The sequence below is a fragment of the Gymnodraco acuticeps genome, unplaced genomic scaffold, assembly GCF_902827175.1.
Source record: "Gymnodraco acuticeps unplaced genomic scaffold, fGymAcu1.1, whole genome shotgun sequence".
Lineage (NCBI taxonomy): Eukaryota > Metazoa > Chordata > Actinopteri > Perciformes > Bathydraconidae > Gymnodraco > Gymnodraco acuticeps.
Genome location: NW_022992231.1, coordinates 430192 through 444792, shown reverse-complemented (window position 1 = coordinate 444792; position 14601 = coordinate 430192). Strand labels below are relative to the sequence as shown.

Below are 14601 nucleotides of genomic sequence, written 5' to 3'. Positions count from 1 at the left end.
TCTGCCGCGGCTCCAGTAGCGACGATCAGATCCACATTCGACAATTCCAGTGATTGTAGGTTCCTACACGCTAGTAATCCTCACGACGTTGTCGGTCAGTTTTTGACTTATTGTAGTGGCCAATTGTCCAATGAAAATTAATGTTCAAAGGCTACTTATTCTAGGAGGCGAGCTCGAGTATTGACTCGCGTATATTCAAAAAAATCTAGGCTACCTTGCTCGTTCCATTCTGGTGCTTTATAGCTTGGTTTCAGTCACGTGACTTCTATGACGCGCGAAATTCAAGTGGAGGTCAGGAAGTGAAAACGCAATCATTCATCAACGCAGGAATCATGGAGGACACCGACTATGTCAAACAATTAAATGAACCTGCACGGCGCAGATATCGTGAAAAAATCACAGCACACATCGGATACGATCCGTATCAGCTGAAAAAAAACTTTTCTCGTGATTTATCCGATTTGCCCGCTGTCCAGGCGATGGATATCACCAGCTACCTCGTCCTTCATACCTCCTACTACACGGCTAGCCAGATGAAAGCGTATAAAAGCCTGGAAGCTTTCAACTACTTCGTGTGTGGATGGGTGAATGACCTCGGCACCAAAGAGGCATTAAACAAATGTCGCCTTGTTTTTGCCCGGGTGAGTGTTAACTACCTATACCTTCTTACCTCTAAGTAGCATTATTAGGAGACATCTAGCTAGCTAACTTTAGCTACATGGACTCATGTAAGGCAGTGTTACGGCTGTCGCCTTGCCTTCAGCATTAACTGGCCTGTGAGTGTGTTGTGTGTGTATATATGTGTATGTTTGTTATGTGTTTAGCTTAGGATATATTGTGTTTTGTGTGTATAGACAGCTCAGAGCCTTTGAACAGCCTGCACGTTGTTTATATCACTCTATGTTGAGGTTAATATTAAAAACAACCTCTTTACCAAGACCATCTGGTTATGTGTTGCTTGTGATGTTGTTAAATGTATGTTACCAACTCGCAAGTTGTGAACTGGAGCTTCAATTGTGTAGGTCAACCATTCCCAGAGGTCTGGAGAAACACCATTAAAAACGTGGATTGTAGCTAAAGAAGATGGAGAGGTTGTTACAGCACACTGTAACTGTATGGCTGGGTAAGTCATAAAATAAATATCCCAACCCAAAGCATATTTGACACAACACTTAAGCTCAGACAAAATAATGCCTGCTATAATATTCATGTTATACCATTACTAGCTTTTACGATCAATCTAGTTATTCTAGTATGTCTCTGTCTATACAGTTTGTCAGAATCCTGCTCACATGTTGGAGCAGTTCTGTTTGCAATCGAAGCAGGTGTGAAGATGAGAGAGACTGCATCCTGCACCACTGAGAAGTGCAAGTGGCTAATGCCATCACATGTCAAAAAGGTATTCAGACCCCAGTGGTCAGTCAGCTGTTCATGCCGTCCTTGCCTGTCTCATTGTTACACTGCACCTACATGTATGTTCACATACATGTTGGTCTGTCTCTCACATGTGCAGATTCCTGCTGCTCCAGTTGCGATGATAGACTTTTCATCCGCAAAATCCAAAAAGCAAAAACTGGATGATGCCATTGCTGGAAGGACAGGTGAGAAGCACACATTTCAGCGTCCCACAGTCCAGGGTTCAAAATTGGAGCGAGGATCAGAGAGGTATATGCAGTTTTTCAAGACTTTGAGCAGAAATTCCCCAAGAAGTGCTGCACTGATGTCCAGGGAACCATATTACAGAGAATTTGTCCCTAAATCTGTGAGCAAGCTACCTAAACCACTACCTCAGTATAGGACACCAGAGATGCTACAGCTATCCCCAACAGAGTTGCAGAATGCATGCCAGGACTTCAGACAGGAAGAGCTGACACAGCCACAGGTCCAGGCAGTAGAGGAGGAGACCAGAAACCAGAGCTTATCAGCAATATGGTTTAGCCAAAGAGCAGGAATGATCACAGCCTCAAGACTGAAGCAGGTTCTACAGACTAGTCTTGCACAGCCATCAAAGTCCTTGATCAAGTCCATATCCTACCCAGAGGCATACAAGTTCTCTACAGCTGCAACAAGGTATTTATTAGGGATTAGGGAGCCAATCAGAAAAGCAAACTGTATACAGTTTTTCTCAGACGCGGAGGGATACCGACTTGTTGTGAAAAGTAACTTACAATTCTACCCGTGGTATACGCTGATTATATCACGTATATCAGTAAGTTACAGTACAAGTAACTTATAACTAAATTCATTATCATTACAAAACATGATTCACAAAATATTCAATGCATAAAAATACTGTGTGTGTGTGTGTGTGTGTGTGTGTGTGTGTGTGTGTGTGTGTGTGTGTGTGTGTGTGTGTGTGTGTGTGTGTGTGTGTGTGGTGTGTGTGGTGTGTGTGTGTGTGTGTGTGTGGTGTGTGTGTGTGTGTGTGTGTGTGTGTGTGTGTGGTGTGTGTGTGTGTGTGTGTGTGTGTGTGTGTGTGTGTGTGTGTGTGTGTGTGTGTGTGTGTGTGTGTGTGTGTGTGTGTGTTGTGGTGTGTGTGTGTGTGTGTGTGTGTGTGTGTGTGTGTGTGTGTGTGTGTGTGTGTGTGTGTGTGTGTGTGTGTGTGTGTGTGTGTGTGTGTGTGTGTGTGTGTGTCCCATACATGGGAGCGACGGAGGGTGTCACGTGCACCTGCCATGGAACTGGTATCTGTGAGATAAAGGTAAGTTATTTGTTCAGTATTGTGCTACAGTAAAGCGGGTAAGTATAGGATTGTGACGTGATCCTGAGTCTGGGGATCCTCTCCCAATACATTTTGAGCTGCAGACACTTATTTACAGTACAATATATTACTTTTCTTTTCATTGAACTTTTAGTGCCCACACAGCAAACAAGAGGAGGCCAATCTTCGCCTGTGTGCTGGAGAACAGGGCTTCTGTCTCGTCAACGATGGGAGCACTGTGAAGCTGGACAGGAGACATGCCTACTACCATCAAATACAGGCTCGGCTCCACCTCGTTGATGTTGACTACTGCGACTTTGTTGTCTGGACTAAAAATGACATCTTTGTAGAGAGAATTGTGCGTGATGTGGACCTGTGGGACAACATCATTCCCAGAGTTGAGCGTTTCTTCAGACTATGTGTTCTCTCTGAAGTGTTGGGACAGCAACTTACAAGGGGAAAGGTAAAAGTCATAAAGAGTTGGTGTGCTCATTTTTTTCCACAAGAACATGTTAGTGCATAACTATCAAGCCTCCTCTCCCTGTCTGCTGTTCCATTTTTCAGTTTCAGTTGCAAGATGATCAGGAGGGAGAGAAGGCGTGATTACCAGCACCTGTGGTCTGTCCTGGTCCCGGAAGTTGTGGTTCTCTCCTTGTTGCATTATTATTACGTGCCGTAGTGGGTGCTGGTGTTTGGGTGTGTGTGGGTGTCTTTTTCTCTCTCCCTCTGATCTCCCCAGGTGCTCCCAATCTCCAATCAGCGCCTCCATATAGGACATGAGGAAGGTCGCTCTCCCCTTATCTTAAGCTTTGTTTGACAAGTTGGCTGGTGAGCCCTTTTTCATTGTGTTAATTAAAAGACCACTTTATGGCGTCAGAGATCAGTTTCCTCTCGGCCGGTTATGTTGTGTGTCGCTACTTCCCTTTGTACCCCTATATTTACAAGGGAACGTAACATTTGCACAGTGGCAGCTCTTTAACCTGCATTACAGCACCTTCATATTCACTGACCACACTCACTAGAGGAAGTAGGGCTGTGTGATATATTGCTATTGTAAAAAAGATGTTTACTGAAAAGATTAAATGATACTAAGACTGAATAATACATGGTTTCTTATTTACATTTACAATAACCCTCAATGGCCATACATGGGAGCGTCACCAGACCAATGGTCATCTCTAGAATATTGTTGAATGAATTAAGCCTGAATGTAGATGAAAGTTGTATATTGAGTAGGGCTACACAATTTTCAACACAAAAAGATGTTTACTGAAAAGACTTGAACACAAGATGTTTGAACACAAAAAGATGTTTACTGAAAAGATTAAATGATACTGAATAATACATGGTTTCTTATTTACAAGACTACAGCTCCATGACTTTACTCCAATGGGACGACAGACACTGACAGATTAGACAAGGCACAGCAAATAACCCAATCTTGTCAATTAATGCTAGTGCCTCACCTGGTTTTGTTAGCATGTGCTCTATGGGCACAGCCCTGCTTTGCAGAATCTGACTAATCCTATGACTCTTTCAACATGAATACGCACATTAGCTATTTTTCTTGTCTCTTCCACCTCGTATGCTGACAGCTGACTTTTCCCCCTGGTGAATGCAGGCATCTTTAGTGAAGCAGTACTATCGGCAATATCGAACCCACGGTCTGCTAGGACAATATCTCCAGGTAACAGGTTTTTTAGGAGCCCACTCTGTATTGTGATCTGTTTATCACTAACTCTTCCTCCCCAGGCACAAGATATGTAGGTAACATAGCCTTGGGGAGCAACACCAATCAGAAATTTAACAGTATGGTGATGCTTGTAGTTGGACCATGTTTGTGCTCTAGCTAGTAAATTAGAGGGCCTCTCAATAAAAACTTCAAAACAGTCAACAATCACAGCAACTCTACATCCAAATGCCTGTCTGAATCCCATTGGCATTGTAGCTTGAAGTACATGTCGCTCTGGCCACTCAATTATAAATTCTGTACTCTCGTGAAGTATGTCAATTAACTTATGCCAAATTCTAGAAGCAGTGGAGAGAGATGTTGAACCTGAAAGCCAAATCTTTCAGAGGGAGATTTAGTCTCAGCCTCAGCAAAACTAAAATGAACTGTTCAAATTTGGAGAGCACAGACATAGGGCCACAGGTGATATAGGGCTCGCACAGTTGAAAAACCTGAAGTAAAACTAAGAAGTTGGGGAGCCCGGTGTAAAACTTTGTTTTCTCTTCGTTGTTCTCAAAGGACTCCTGGTTGAAGGAATCTGGGTGTGACCCTAGATAACAACCTGTCCTTCACTGCAAACATCGCTGCTACAACCCGTTGCTGCAGATACACGCTTTACAACATCAGGAAGATACGTCCCCAGCTGACTCAGAAAGCGACTCAGGTTCTGGTCCAGGCTCTCGTCATCTCACGCCTAGACTACTGCAACTCCCTCCTGGCTGGTCTACCTGCATGTGCCATCCGACCTCTGCAGCTCATCCAGAATGCAGCGGCTCGTCTGGTTTTCAACCTTCCTAAATTCTCCCACACCACTCCGCTCCTCCGCTCCCTTCACTGGCTTCCGGTAACTGCTAGAATCCACTTCAAGACACTGGTACTTGCGTACCATGCTGCGAATGGATCTGGCCCTTCCTACATCCAGGACATGGTTAAACCGTACACCCCAGCGCGTGCACTACGCTCTGCATCAGCCAAACGACTCGTTGCGCCCTCGCTGCGAGGGGGACCCAAGTTCCCATCGGCGAAAACACGTGGGTTTGCTATCCTGGCTCCAAGATGGTGGAATGAGCTCCCCATTGACATCAGGACGGCAGATAGCTTACACATCTTCCGGCGCAAACTGAAAACTCATCTCTTTCGACTCCACTTCGAGCGTTAGAACGATTAACGAAGCACTTTTATACTAATAAAGGACTGGATTACCTAAAGCCAGTTGAGTAGCACTTGAAATGTTTGGCTCTATGAAACCTGATATACTTATATGATTCTGTTTTCTTCAAGGTTGTGTCTTCCTGGTCGAATGTACTTATTGTAAGTCGCTTTGGACAAAAGCGTCAGCTAAATGCAATGTAATGTAATGTAATGTAACTTTGTGTCCAGTGCCTTTGTCCGAAGATCTCCCAGCTCTGTTGTGTTCTGTCTCAGAACATCCTCCATCCTCTCGATGTCCTCCATCGTTAAATCAGTCTGGCATCCTGCATCTGCATACAATATAGCAGTAGCAAGCATAATTAGTTATTTAAAATAGTCAAATATGAATGTGAATTTTTGTGAAGTTATCTTTTTGACAACCTTTTTACAGACATGCAAGTTCTCTGTTCCAATTATTGCAGATTCTCAAATTAGTGCTCTATTTTCTAAACCTAATTCAAAGTTAGCATTGATTTTCTGACAATCACATTTGTAATATTTAATAATAATGCTGGTGGTTAATTTACCTTGTTGGTCATTTAATATCCCACTGGTGTCCTCTGGTTGTGGGCTGTCAGACGGGGGCTGCGTCGGTTCTGGGCTCTCGGTTGTCTGCAGGAGATCCAACAAAGCCTCTGCACATTCTGATTGTCTTTGTTGGTCTTCCTTGAGCTCCATCCTCTGCTCTCGTCGAAGAGATGCCTCTGATCTGGGCTTACTTGTTGTGTGGTAACCGAGGCTAACAGTGGGAGCCCAGTCTACCGACTCAACGTCACCCAAAGCGCTAGGGCACCCTAAAAAGTCCCAACAAAGTCCATATTAGACTACAGGTAACTTAAACATGATCAGTATTACTCAGTGCTGGAATTGGGCCGGTACTCACCGGTACGCAGTACCGGCACTTCTGGTTCTGACCCATGGAGTACCGGCACTTCTTGCTCAGTACCGGCATGCTGGCGGTACTCCGGTACTCATGCACCGTGCCAGTACTCAACACTCTCCCGCCGTTCTTATTATACATCCATATATATATATATACAGCCGCCCGGTACTCAGTAGATGCGTCATGAGGTGCCGAACGGACATTCTCATCGCTCTAACCGCTGGAGTTTCACAGCGGCTGTCAGCTGTTTACTCCTGTCATTCAAACAGAACGTGCTGGAGAGGGGGCGGGGCTTATCTTCTCCATGTAAATACTGTGGTGGAAACGACTATGTCAAAATTAACCTATTTGACCGTGATTTAATAGTAATACACGTTTCAAATAATAATAATAATAATGCCGAAGTAACAACATACGGAAAACTGTTAGTAAAACCATGTTTTAATGCTTTACAATTTACATACCTAGATGCACGTGTGTTGTGTTTATGCAGTGCAACTCCCACCCAGTGGGTGGCTATGTAGAGTGATAGAACAGAGCAGGCACGCCCCCGAGAGAAGGAAAGCAAGTCACGTCACAAATTAGCATTTCTAAAATGTTAGAGTGGATTAATAAAAGTGCAAAAAGACAGCGGTTGTCGCCGGAAGAAACTTCAAATACAGAGAATGCTGTGCCTGTGTTGGAAATTGTGTCTGATGGGGAGCTTTCTTTGGTTGATCCTCCTGCTCCAAGTTCTAGTGCATTAGCATTAGCTCCGCCGCCTCCTCCAGAGCCTCTAAAGTTAGCTGCTGCTGGCTCAACTGCCACCACCAACACCGGGCAAAGCGATGCACCTGACTGCTGGACAACGGACAAGGTGCAATATTTTTGCAAGACCAATGCATGGCTCCTTCTTAAAGATAAGAAGCTAGGATGTCGGATATGCAGAGATGTCAAATCTTTGGGAATACACACTGGACAAGGACTGAAACTGTCAACTGAATGGGGTGAGTGTGCAGTGTCTCATTTCGGTGTTGACAAGGGCAAACAACAAGCTAGCCTGAGAAAAAAAATCAAAGAACATAAAGAATCACAAGCCCATGTAAAAGCTGCTGACATCCTTACATCTGCTTCACGTGAAACTATTCAACATCAAGTGCAGTCTATGCATAAATCTGAATTAGACACCACTATCAGAGTTTTTCGAACGGCATATAAAATTGGCAAACATAGCCGGCCATTCACAGACATGCCAATTGATTTGAATGTACAGAAACTGAATGGGCTGAACGTGGGCAGGGTTTTGCACTCCAATAAAACCTGTGGCGAAATCATCGACCACATAGCTCATGAGCTGAAGAAAAAAATGGCAAAAGACATTACAGAAAACCAAAGAAAACTCTGTGTTTTGGTCGATGAATCTACCACTATTAGTGGTAAAACGGTGCTTGTTGTGTGTCTCCGCTCAGCATTAGCTGATGCTGAGCCCGAAACGTTTTTTTGGGAGCTGATCGAGTTGGATGGAACAACGGCTGATGACATCACAAAGGCGTTAATGGAGTGTCTTGGAAGAGATTTTAACGAGGACTTTTTAGGTCAGTGTTTCGTTTCTTTTGCATGTGATGGGGCTTCAGTCATGCTAGGGAAGAGAACAGGCGTTGCTACCCAGTTGTGTAGTAAATTCCCAAGCCTGTTTGTGTGGCACTGCTCCAATCATCGTCTAGAGCTGGCAGTTGGGGATGTGGTCAAGGAGGTCTCAGGGCTCAATCATTTCCAGATCTTTTTTGACAAACTCTATTCCTTGTTCCATGCCTCCCCCAAAAATCAGAGGCAGTTAGCGCAGTGTGCGCAAGCAGTCGGACAGCGTCTCCTGGTGATAGGGCGTGTTTTGTCCATCCGCTGGGTGGCTTCAAGTGAAAGGAGCGTCAGAGCAGTCTGGGAAAACTACCGAGTGCTTCATGATCACTTCACAAATGCTGCAAACGACACGAGCAGGGATTCCAGAGACAGAGCAAAGTACAAGGGCCTGGATGATGTGCTCACATCTGCAACGTTTGTCAGCAATCTGGGACTGATGTACGATGCGCTCACAGAGCTCAGCGACCTCTCTCGGCAACTCCAAAAAAGAGAGATGACACTGCCTACAGCAGATAGGCTCTTAACTCGATAAATACGAGTTTTTGAATCCATGGTCACCATGCCTGGCCCACACATGACTACAGTTCATACAGCTCTAGCTGAGAAGTCCTTCAAGGGTGTTGCCCTGCGTGAGAATGGCAGGCTTGTACAGATTCATGCAGGTCAGTTTTTCCGCAGTATGGTAGAGAATCGGAGACACAGAATGACTTCCACAACCTCCTCTCATGTCAGCACAAGAGAAATCCCATTACATGGCCGGGAGGCCCGGGACAATCAGCTAATCCAGGACATGAAAGTTATCCATCCTGGAAGTTGGCCTGAAGAGGAGTTAGACGTACAGTATGGGGACGTAGAGGTGCTACGTTTGTGCGAAGTGCTGAAAGTGGACAGAAGAGAGACTGTTCAGGGCTTTCGCGAATACAAGGAAACCAGGGCATCCCGTACACCTGCTGCCATGGAGCCTCTACTGAAAGCAGTCCGAACCATCGCTGTCTCCACTAGTGAGTGTGAGCGGGCATTCAGCTGCATGAACGATATCCTTACTGCAAAAAGGAATGCTCTCTCTGTCAGCCGACTGTCCAGCCTGGTTTTCATTAAATGTAATGGACCATCACTAGGACAGTTCAATCCGGAACAGTATGTGAGGTCCTGGCTGGCAAAGGGAAGGAGAAGTGCTGATGAAAGAGCCTGTCCGCAGCAGAGCGGAAATGGTGGAAATCCAAACACCGTGACGACCTCCTAACCTATCAAGCTCTCCTCTCCTCTTTCTCTGCTTCCATCTCTCAGGCAAAAAGCACTTTCTTTCAAGATAAGATCCAATCTTCCTATTCCAATCCTAAAAAACTATTTTCCATCTTCTCCACCCTCTTGGACCCTCCAAAAGCTCCTCCCCCCTCCTCACTTCTGTCAAGCGACTTTGTTACCCACTTTGAAAAAAAGGTTAATGATATTCGCTCTTCTTTTTCTGACTCACCTTTACTCACCGCTGGGTCACCAGACCTTCCTTCCACCAACACACTAACCTCCTTTTCCCCTCTCTCTCCAAGTGAGGTTCTTACCCTCATTACCTCTGCCCGCCCTACCACCTGTCCTCTGGACCCTATCCCTTCAAACCTCCTTCAGACTATCGCTCCTGATATTCTACCGTTTCTCACCCATTTCATCAACACTTCTCTAACTTCTGGTCACTTTCCAAACAGTCTCAAGGAGGCAAGAGTAAACCCTCTCCTAAAGAAACCCACTCTCAACCCGTCTGATGTTATAAACTACAGGCCTGTCTCTCTCCTCCCGTTCCTGTCTAAATCACTTGAACGCGCTGTCTTTAAACAACTCTCCTGTTATCTCAATCAGAACAACCTTCTGGATCCGCACCAGTCTGGTTTCAAGGCAGGTCACTCCACAGAAAACTGCTCTCATTGCTGTCACGGAGGAACTGCACACTGCCAAAACTGCATCCCTCTCCTCTGTCATCATCCTGTTGGACCTGTCTGCTGCATTCGACACGGTGAATCATCAGATCCTCCTTCGCACTCTCCAAAAACTTGGAGTTTCTGGCTCTGCACTTTCCCTCCTCACCTCATACCTGAAAGACCGTACCTACAGGGTGACTTGGAGAGGGTCTGAGTCCGACCCTTGTCAATTAACTACGGGGGTCCCTCAGGGCTCTGTTCTTGGTCCCCTCCTCTTCTCCTTGTACACAAACTCGCTCGGATCAGTCATTAGCCCGCATGGTTTTTCTTACCACTGCTACGCTGACGACACCCAATTAATTCTGTCCTTTCCCCGCTCAGAGACCCAGGTCGTCGCACGCATCTCTGCTTGTCTAGCTGACATCTCTCAGTGGATGTCTGCTCACCACCTCAAACTCAACCTTGACAAGACTGAGCTGCTCTTCCTCCCGGGAAAAGATTGTCCAACTCTTGACCTGACAATCAACATCGGCACCTCAGTTGTTTCCCCGACTCAGACTGCAAGGAATCTGGGTGTGACCCTAGATAACAACCTGTCCTTCACTGCAAACATCGCTGCTACAACCCGCTGCTGCAGATACACGCTTTACAACATCAGGAAGATACGTCCCCAGCTGACCCAGAAAGCGACGCAGGTTCTGGTCCAGGCTCTCGTCATCTCACGCCTAGACTACTGCAACTCCCTCCTGGCTGGTCTACCTGCATGTGCCATCCGACCTCTGCAGCTCATCCAGAATGCAGCGGCTCGTCTGGTTTTCAACCTTCCTAAATTCTCCCACACCACTCCGCTCCTCCGCTCCCTTCACTGGCTTCCGGTAACTGCTAGAATCCACTTCAAGACACTGGTACTTGCTTACCGTGCTGCGAATGGATCTGGCCCTTCCTACATCCAGGACATGGTTAAACCGTACACCCCAGCGCGTGCACTACACTCTGCATCAGCCAAACGACTCGTTGCGCCCTCGCTGCGAGGGGGACCCAAGTTCCCATCGGCGAAAACACGTGGGTTTGCTATCCTGGCTCCAAGATGGTGGAATGAGCTCCCCATTGACATCAGGACGGCAGATAGCTTGCACATCTTCCGGCGCAAACTGAAAACTCATCTCTTTCGACTCCACTTCGAGCGTTAGAACGATTAACGAAGCACTTTTATACTAATAAAGGACTGGATTACCTAAAGCTAGTTGAGTAGCACTTGAAATGTTTGGCTCTATGAAACCTGATATACTTATATGATTCTGTTTTCTTCAAGGTTGTGTCTTCCTGGTCGAATGTACTTATTGTAAGTCGCTTTGGACAAAAGCGTCAGCTAAATGCAATGTAATGTAATGTAATGTCCAGCTCCAGCCCCTGATACTGATGTCCCCAAGGCCTTCTGGAGCCTTTTCTAACAATGTGAAGTATATTGCAAAGCAGCTCACCCAGTGAGAAGACTTTTGGCATAATGTGCCGATTTGTACAGATCCTGGAGATAGAAGGACTTCAGACCAACCAGGGAGTTATCTGATCAGCTTGGTGTTCAATGTAACTCTTTACCATGGCTCAGACTTTGTTACTTGCAGTTACAGTTTCTCATTTTAGATTGTGCAAATTTTGCATTTGTTTTTACATGTTCTTTGTTCATGCTCTTTATCATTTTTCTGAGTTGGAAAGTTAGATTGCATCATAGTTTACTTTATACATATTTGTATTCTTCAGTGGTGAAGTATATTGCAAAGCAGCTCAGCCATGTGAGAAGACTTTTGGCACTTTTTCGTTTTTTCGTTTTCTGAGTTGGAAAGTTAGATTGCATTCAAAATGTACAGAAATACTTAATTTTGTTAAAGCTTTTTATAAAAAATGCTTCTGACCAGAGCTTTGTTTCCTTGTCATTAATGTTGAACACCACCAGAGGGGCTCTCACCTGAAAGGTCTCTGCTTCATGTGTCTTCAGCAGAAGATCTAGACTTTGATTGCTATATTTTCAGTTAATATTGACCTTACTAAGCTTTAGCCATATCCGCTGCCTATCATAAAAAATGTTAAGTACAGTGAACCTTTCTAAAATATACAGTAGTAAAGAGACAAACCCACCAGCATTATAGTAGCCAAATTCTTGTTTGTGGGCTGTATATATAAAATTGACTTGAAAAAGTTGCTGATTTTAGAGTACTGGCACCTTTTTCATTCCAATTCAAGCACTGGTATTACTAAGTAAATACGCATTTAACCACAACCCAATAATACCTAAACAAAGCCACAAAAACCAAGTTAGCTAATACCTCTGATGAAGTGGTCGCTGCAGACCCGTGCATTAGACGACTCTGCTCCTCCCGACCGCAGATGTAGGTTTGAAAGCCATTTTTTCCGGCGTTTTTCGGTTAGCTTCTTAAATTGCTCAGCTTTATGGACGACAACCTTCGGCACTCGGTAAAACCTCTTGTTTTTCTCTCGGCCGGATCGATTGGAACAACCGTAAACTACACAACACACCGGCATTTTCACAATGGTAACAGCAGCTAGATCCTCTGTAGAAAATTACTTCCTGACCTCCAATGGAATTTCGCGCCAAAGGAACGCAGCGGTGTGACGTCACGTGAAACCAAGCTATTGGATACATTTTGGCCCTTGGACAAATGTAGTTGGTGATCCCTGATCTAGCGGAAATACAGTACGTTCGGTTCACGTTCGCCCAAAATATGAACGCGTTCAGGTACATTACTGCCTACGGATGTGTTCGTTAATATTAGCTGTGTAGTCCGGAGTGACTGTGGCACAGACTAGACCGCTGGTAAACAACTGTTAGAACGGTGTGTTCAGAGCAGAGCTCCCTGTCGGAGCGGCAGAGCTTGAAGCGAACTGAAAATGTTTCTGGCTAACGTTTGTATACTGCAGGGTAGCTTGTGGATTTACTCCAGGTGGAACTAAAGTCTGATTCAACACTTGATTATATTTCACATCATTCATCCAGATCTGAAAGTAACTAAAAAAGTATTAAATACATGTAGTGGAGTAGAAGTACACCATGTACCTCTGAACTGTAGTGGAGTAGAAGAATAAAGTAGCAAAACATTTAAATACTCAAATAAAGTACCAGTATCTCAAAATTGTGCCCAAGTATAGTACTTGTTGAGTTTATGGACTTAGTTACTTAACAACAGTGGCTATACAGATAGAAAGACTAAGCCTTGCACAGAGGCATGAAAATACATTTTCAAAATGCTCAACAGTGCTGCCAAAATTATAAACTGACTGCTACACAATTCAAATAAATGCATTTATATATTTCTATTAGATGTAGCAAGGTCTAATGTTGTGACCGAAATGATCAAGTCAAAGCTTCAGTATTTTATCTTATGTAGCATATTTAATTCAATAATTAATCTTGAATTACTAATAACTCTAAAGAAGGCAAAAAGTGAATAAGGCAACTCCTCATCCAAAGTGTGTGTGTGTGTGTGTGTGTGTGTGTGTGTGTGTGTGTGTGTGTGTGTGTGTGTGTGTGTGTGTGTGTGGTGTGTGTGTGTGTGTGTGTGTGTGTGTGTGTGTGTGTGTGTGTGTGTGTGTGTGTGGTGTGTGTGTGTGTGTGTGTGTGTGTGTGTGGTGTGTGTGTGTGTGTGTGCAGCTTCTCTGCTCAAGGTTTAAAACCAGCGGTGCGTATTTTTATGAGAAACAATTATAGCTTAGACTGAACTCGAAGGAAACTAGACTAAAACATTTAAGAAATCAAAACAGCTGGGTGAATACTCTCTTTATGGTATTTAAATTGGGCCCATTAGAACCCCTTCATGGATTTGTGATACTGATTTCTGTCTGTTCAGATTTGGAAGTCTCATGATTTATTGTGTGGGCCTGTCAAGGAGAGGCCCAGGGAAAACAACATCTATCTTGGAACTGCAATTACTTATCACAAAGAGATTGCAACATTATACTCCTTTAAAAATTGCTCAATTCATTTAAACCCATTTATTATGTACACAATAAAAACCTCAACAAATATATTGATCCTGGCTTAACCAGCGACCTTTACTCTATTGTTCATAAGCTCAGTAGTTTAACAACTATTATAATTGTAGTAATGTCTGTAGACCAATTGTACTGGAAATAATTTGAAACAGTTTAATAAAGAATGTTAAACTATATTTAAAACTGTAATTGAACTTCAACTTATATTAATTATCTGATTCCAGTGGCCAGTTGGAATAGACAATCAACAAAGTTTTCATTTTGCAGCAACAGTGCAAAAGGTTCCAATCACAATTATGTCTGAGTCTATTCTGCTTATCTGCTTTGTTTCGGAATGTGTTCAATACATTACGTTTTTTATTTATTTTTTATTCATCATTACCATACAATACATAGATTAAGAATAAATGAAACAAATAATACAACATTGACCTAGTTGAGCAGACAGATTTTTTTTCAACCCTGATTTCCTCAGGCCGGTAGTTATGAACAGTGATGCCTCTGAGGGTCTCGGTTGTAAAACAGATGCAGGATATAAAAACACTCTTTTGCTATTTATTTTCCT

The 14601-nt window shown here is 44.1% G+C and overlaps 2 protein-coding genes and 1 long non-coding RNA gene across 3 annotated transcripts; 2 read left to right on the top strand and 1 right to left on the bottom strand.

Moving 5' to 3' along the window:
- Window positions 1-303: 303 nt before the first annotated feature.
- On the top strand, window positions 304-2229 carry LOC117539828. The gene is made up of 5 exons (XM_034206165.1): window positions 304-641; window positions 1023-1123; window positions 1273-1399; window positions 1514-2070; window positions 2211-2229. Exons 1-5 carry the CDS (start codon window positions 333-335, stop codon window positions 2227-2229), a joined length of 1113 nt encoding a protein of 370 aa, XP_034062056.1. The 5' UTR covers window positions 304-332.
- A 774-nt stretch (window positions 2230-3003) lies between these two features.
- Window positions 3004-4045, top strand: LOC117539824. Its single transcript, XR_004568076.1, has 2 exons — window positions 3004-3164; window positions 3266-4045. It is a non-coding gene; the product is annotated as an uncharacterized LOC117539824 (long non-coding RNA).
- A 684-nt stretch (window positions 4046-4729) lies between these two features.
- LOC117539827 lies at window positions 4730-12639 on the bottom strand. Its single transcript, XM_034206164.1, has 4 exons — window positions 12353-12639; window positions 6149-6415; window positions 5800-5911; window positions 4730-4757 (listed from the first exon to the last, which is right to left on the bottom strand). The coding sequence occupies exons 1-4, from the start codon at window positions 12567-12569 to the stop codon at window positions 4730-4732; spliced, it is 624 nt and encodes a 207-aa protein (XP_034062055.1). The 5' UTR covers window positions 12570-12639.
- Window positions 12640-14601: the final 1962 nt, after the last annotated feature.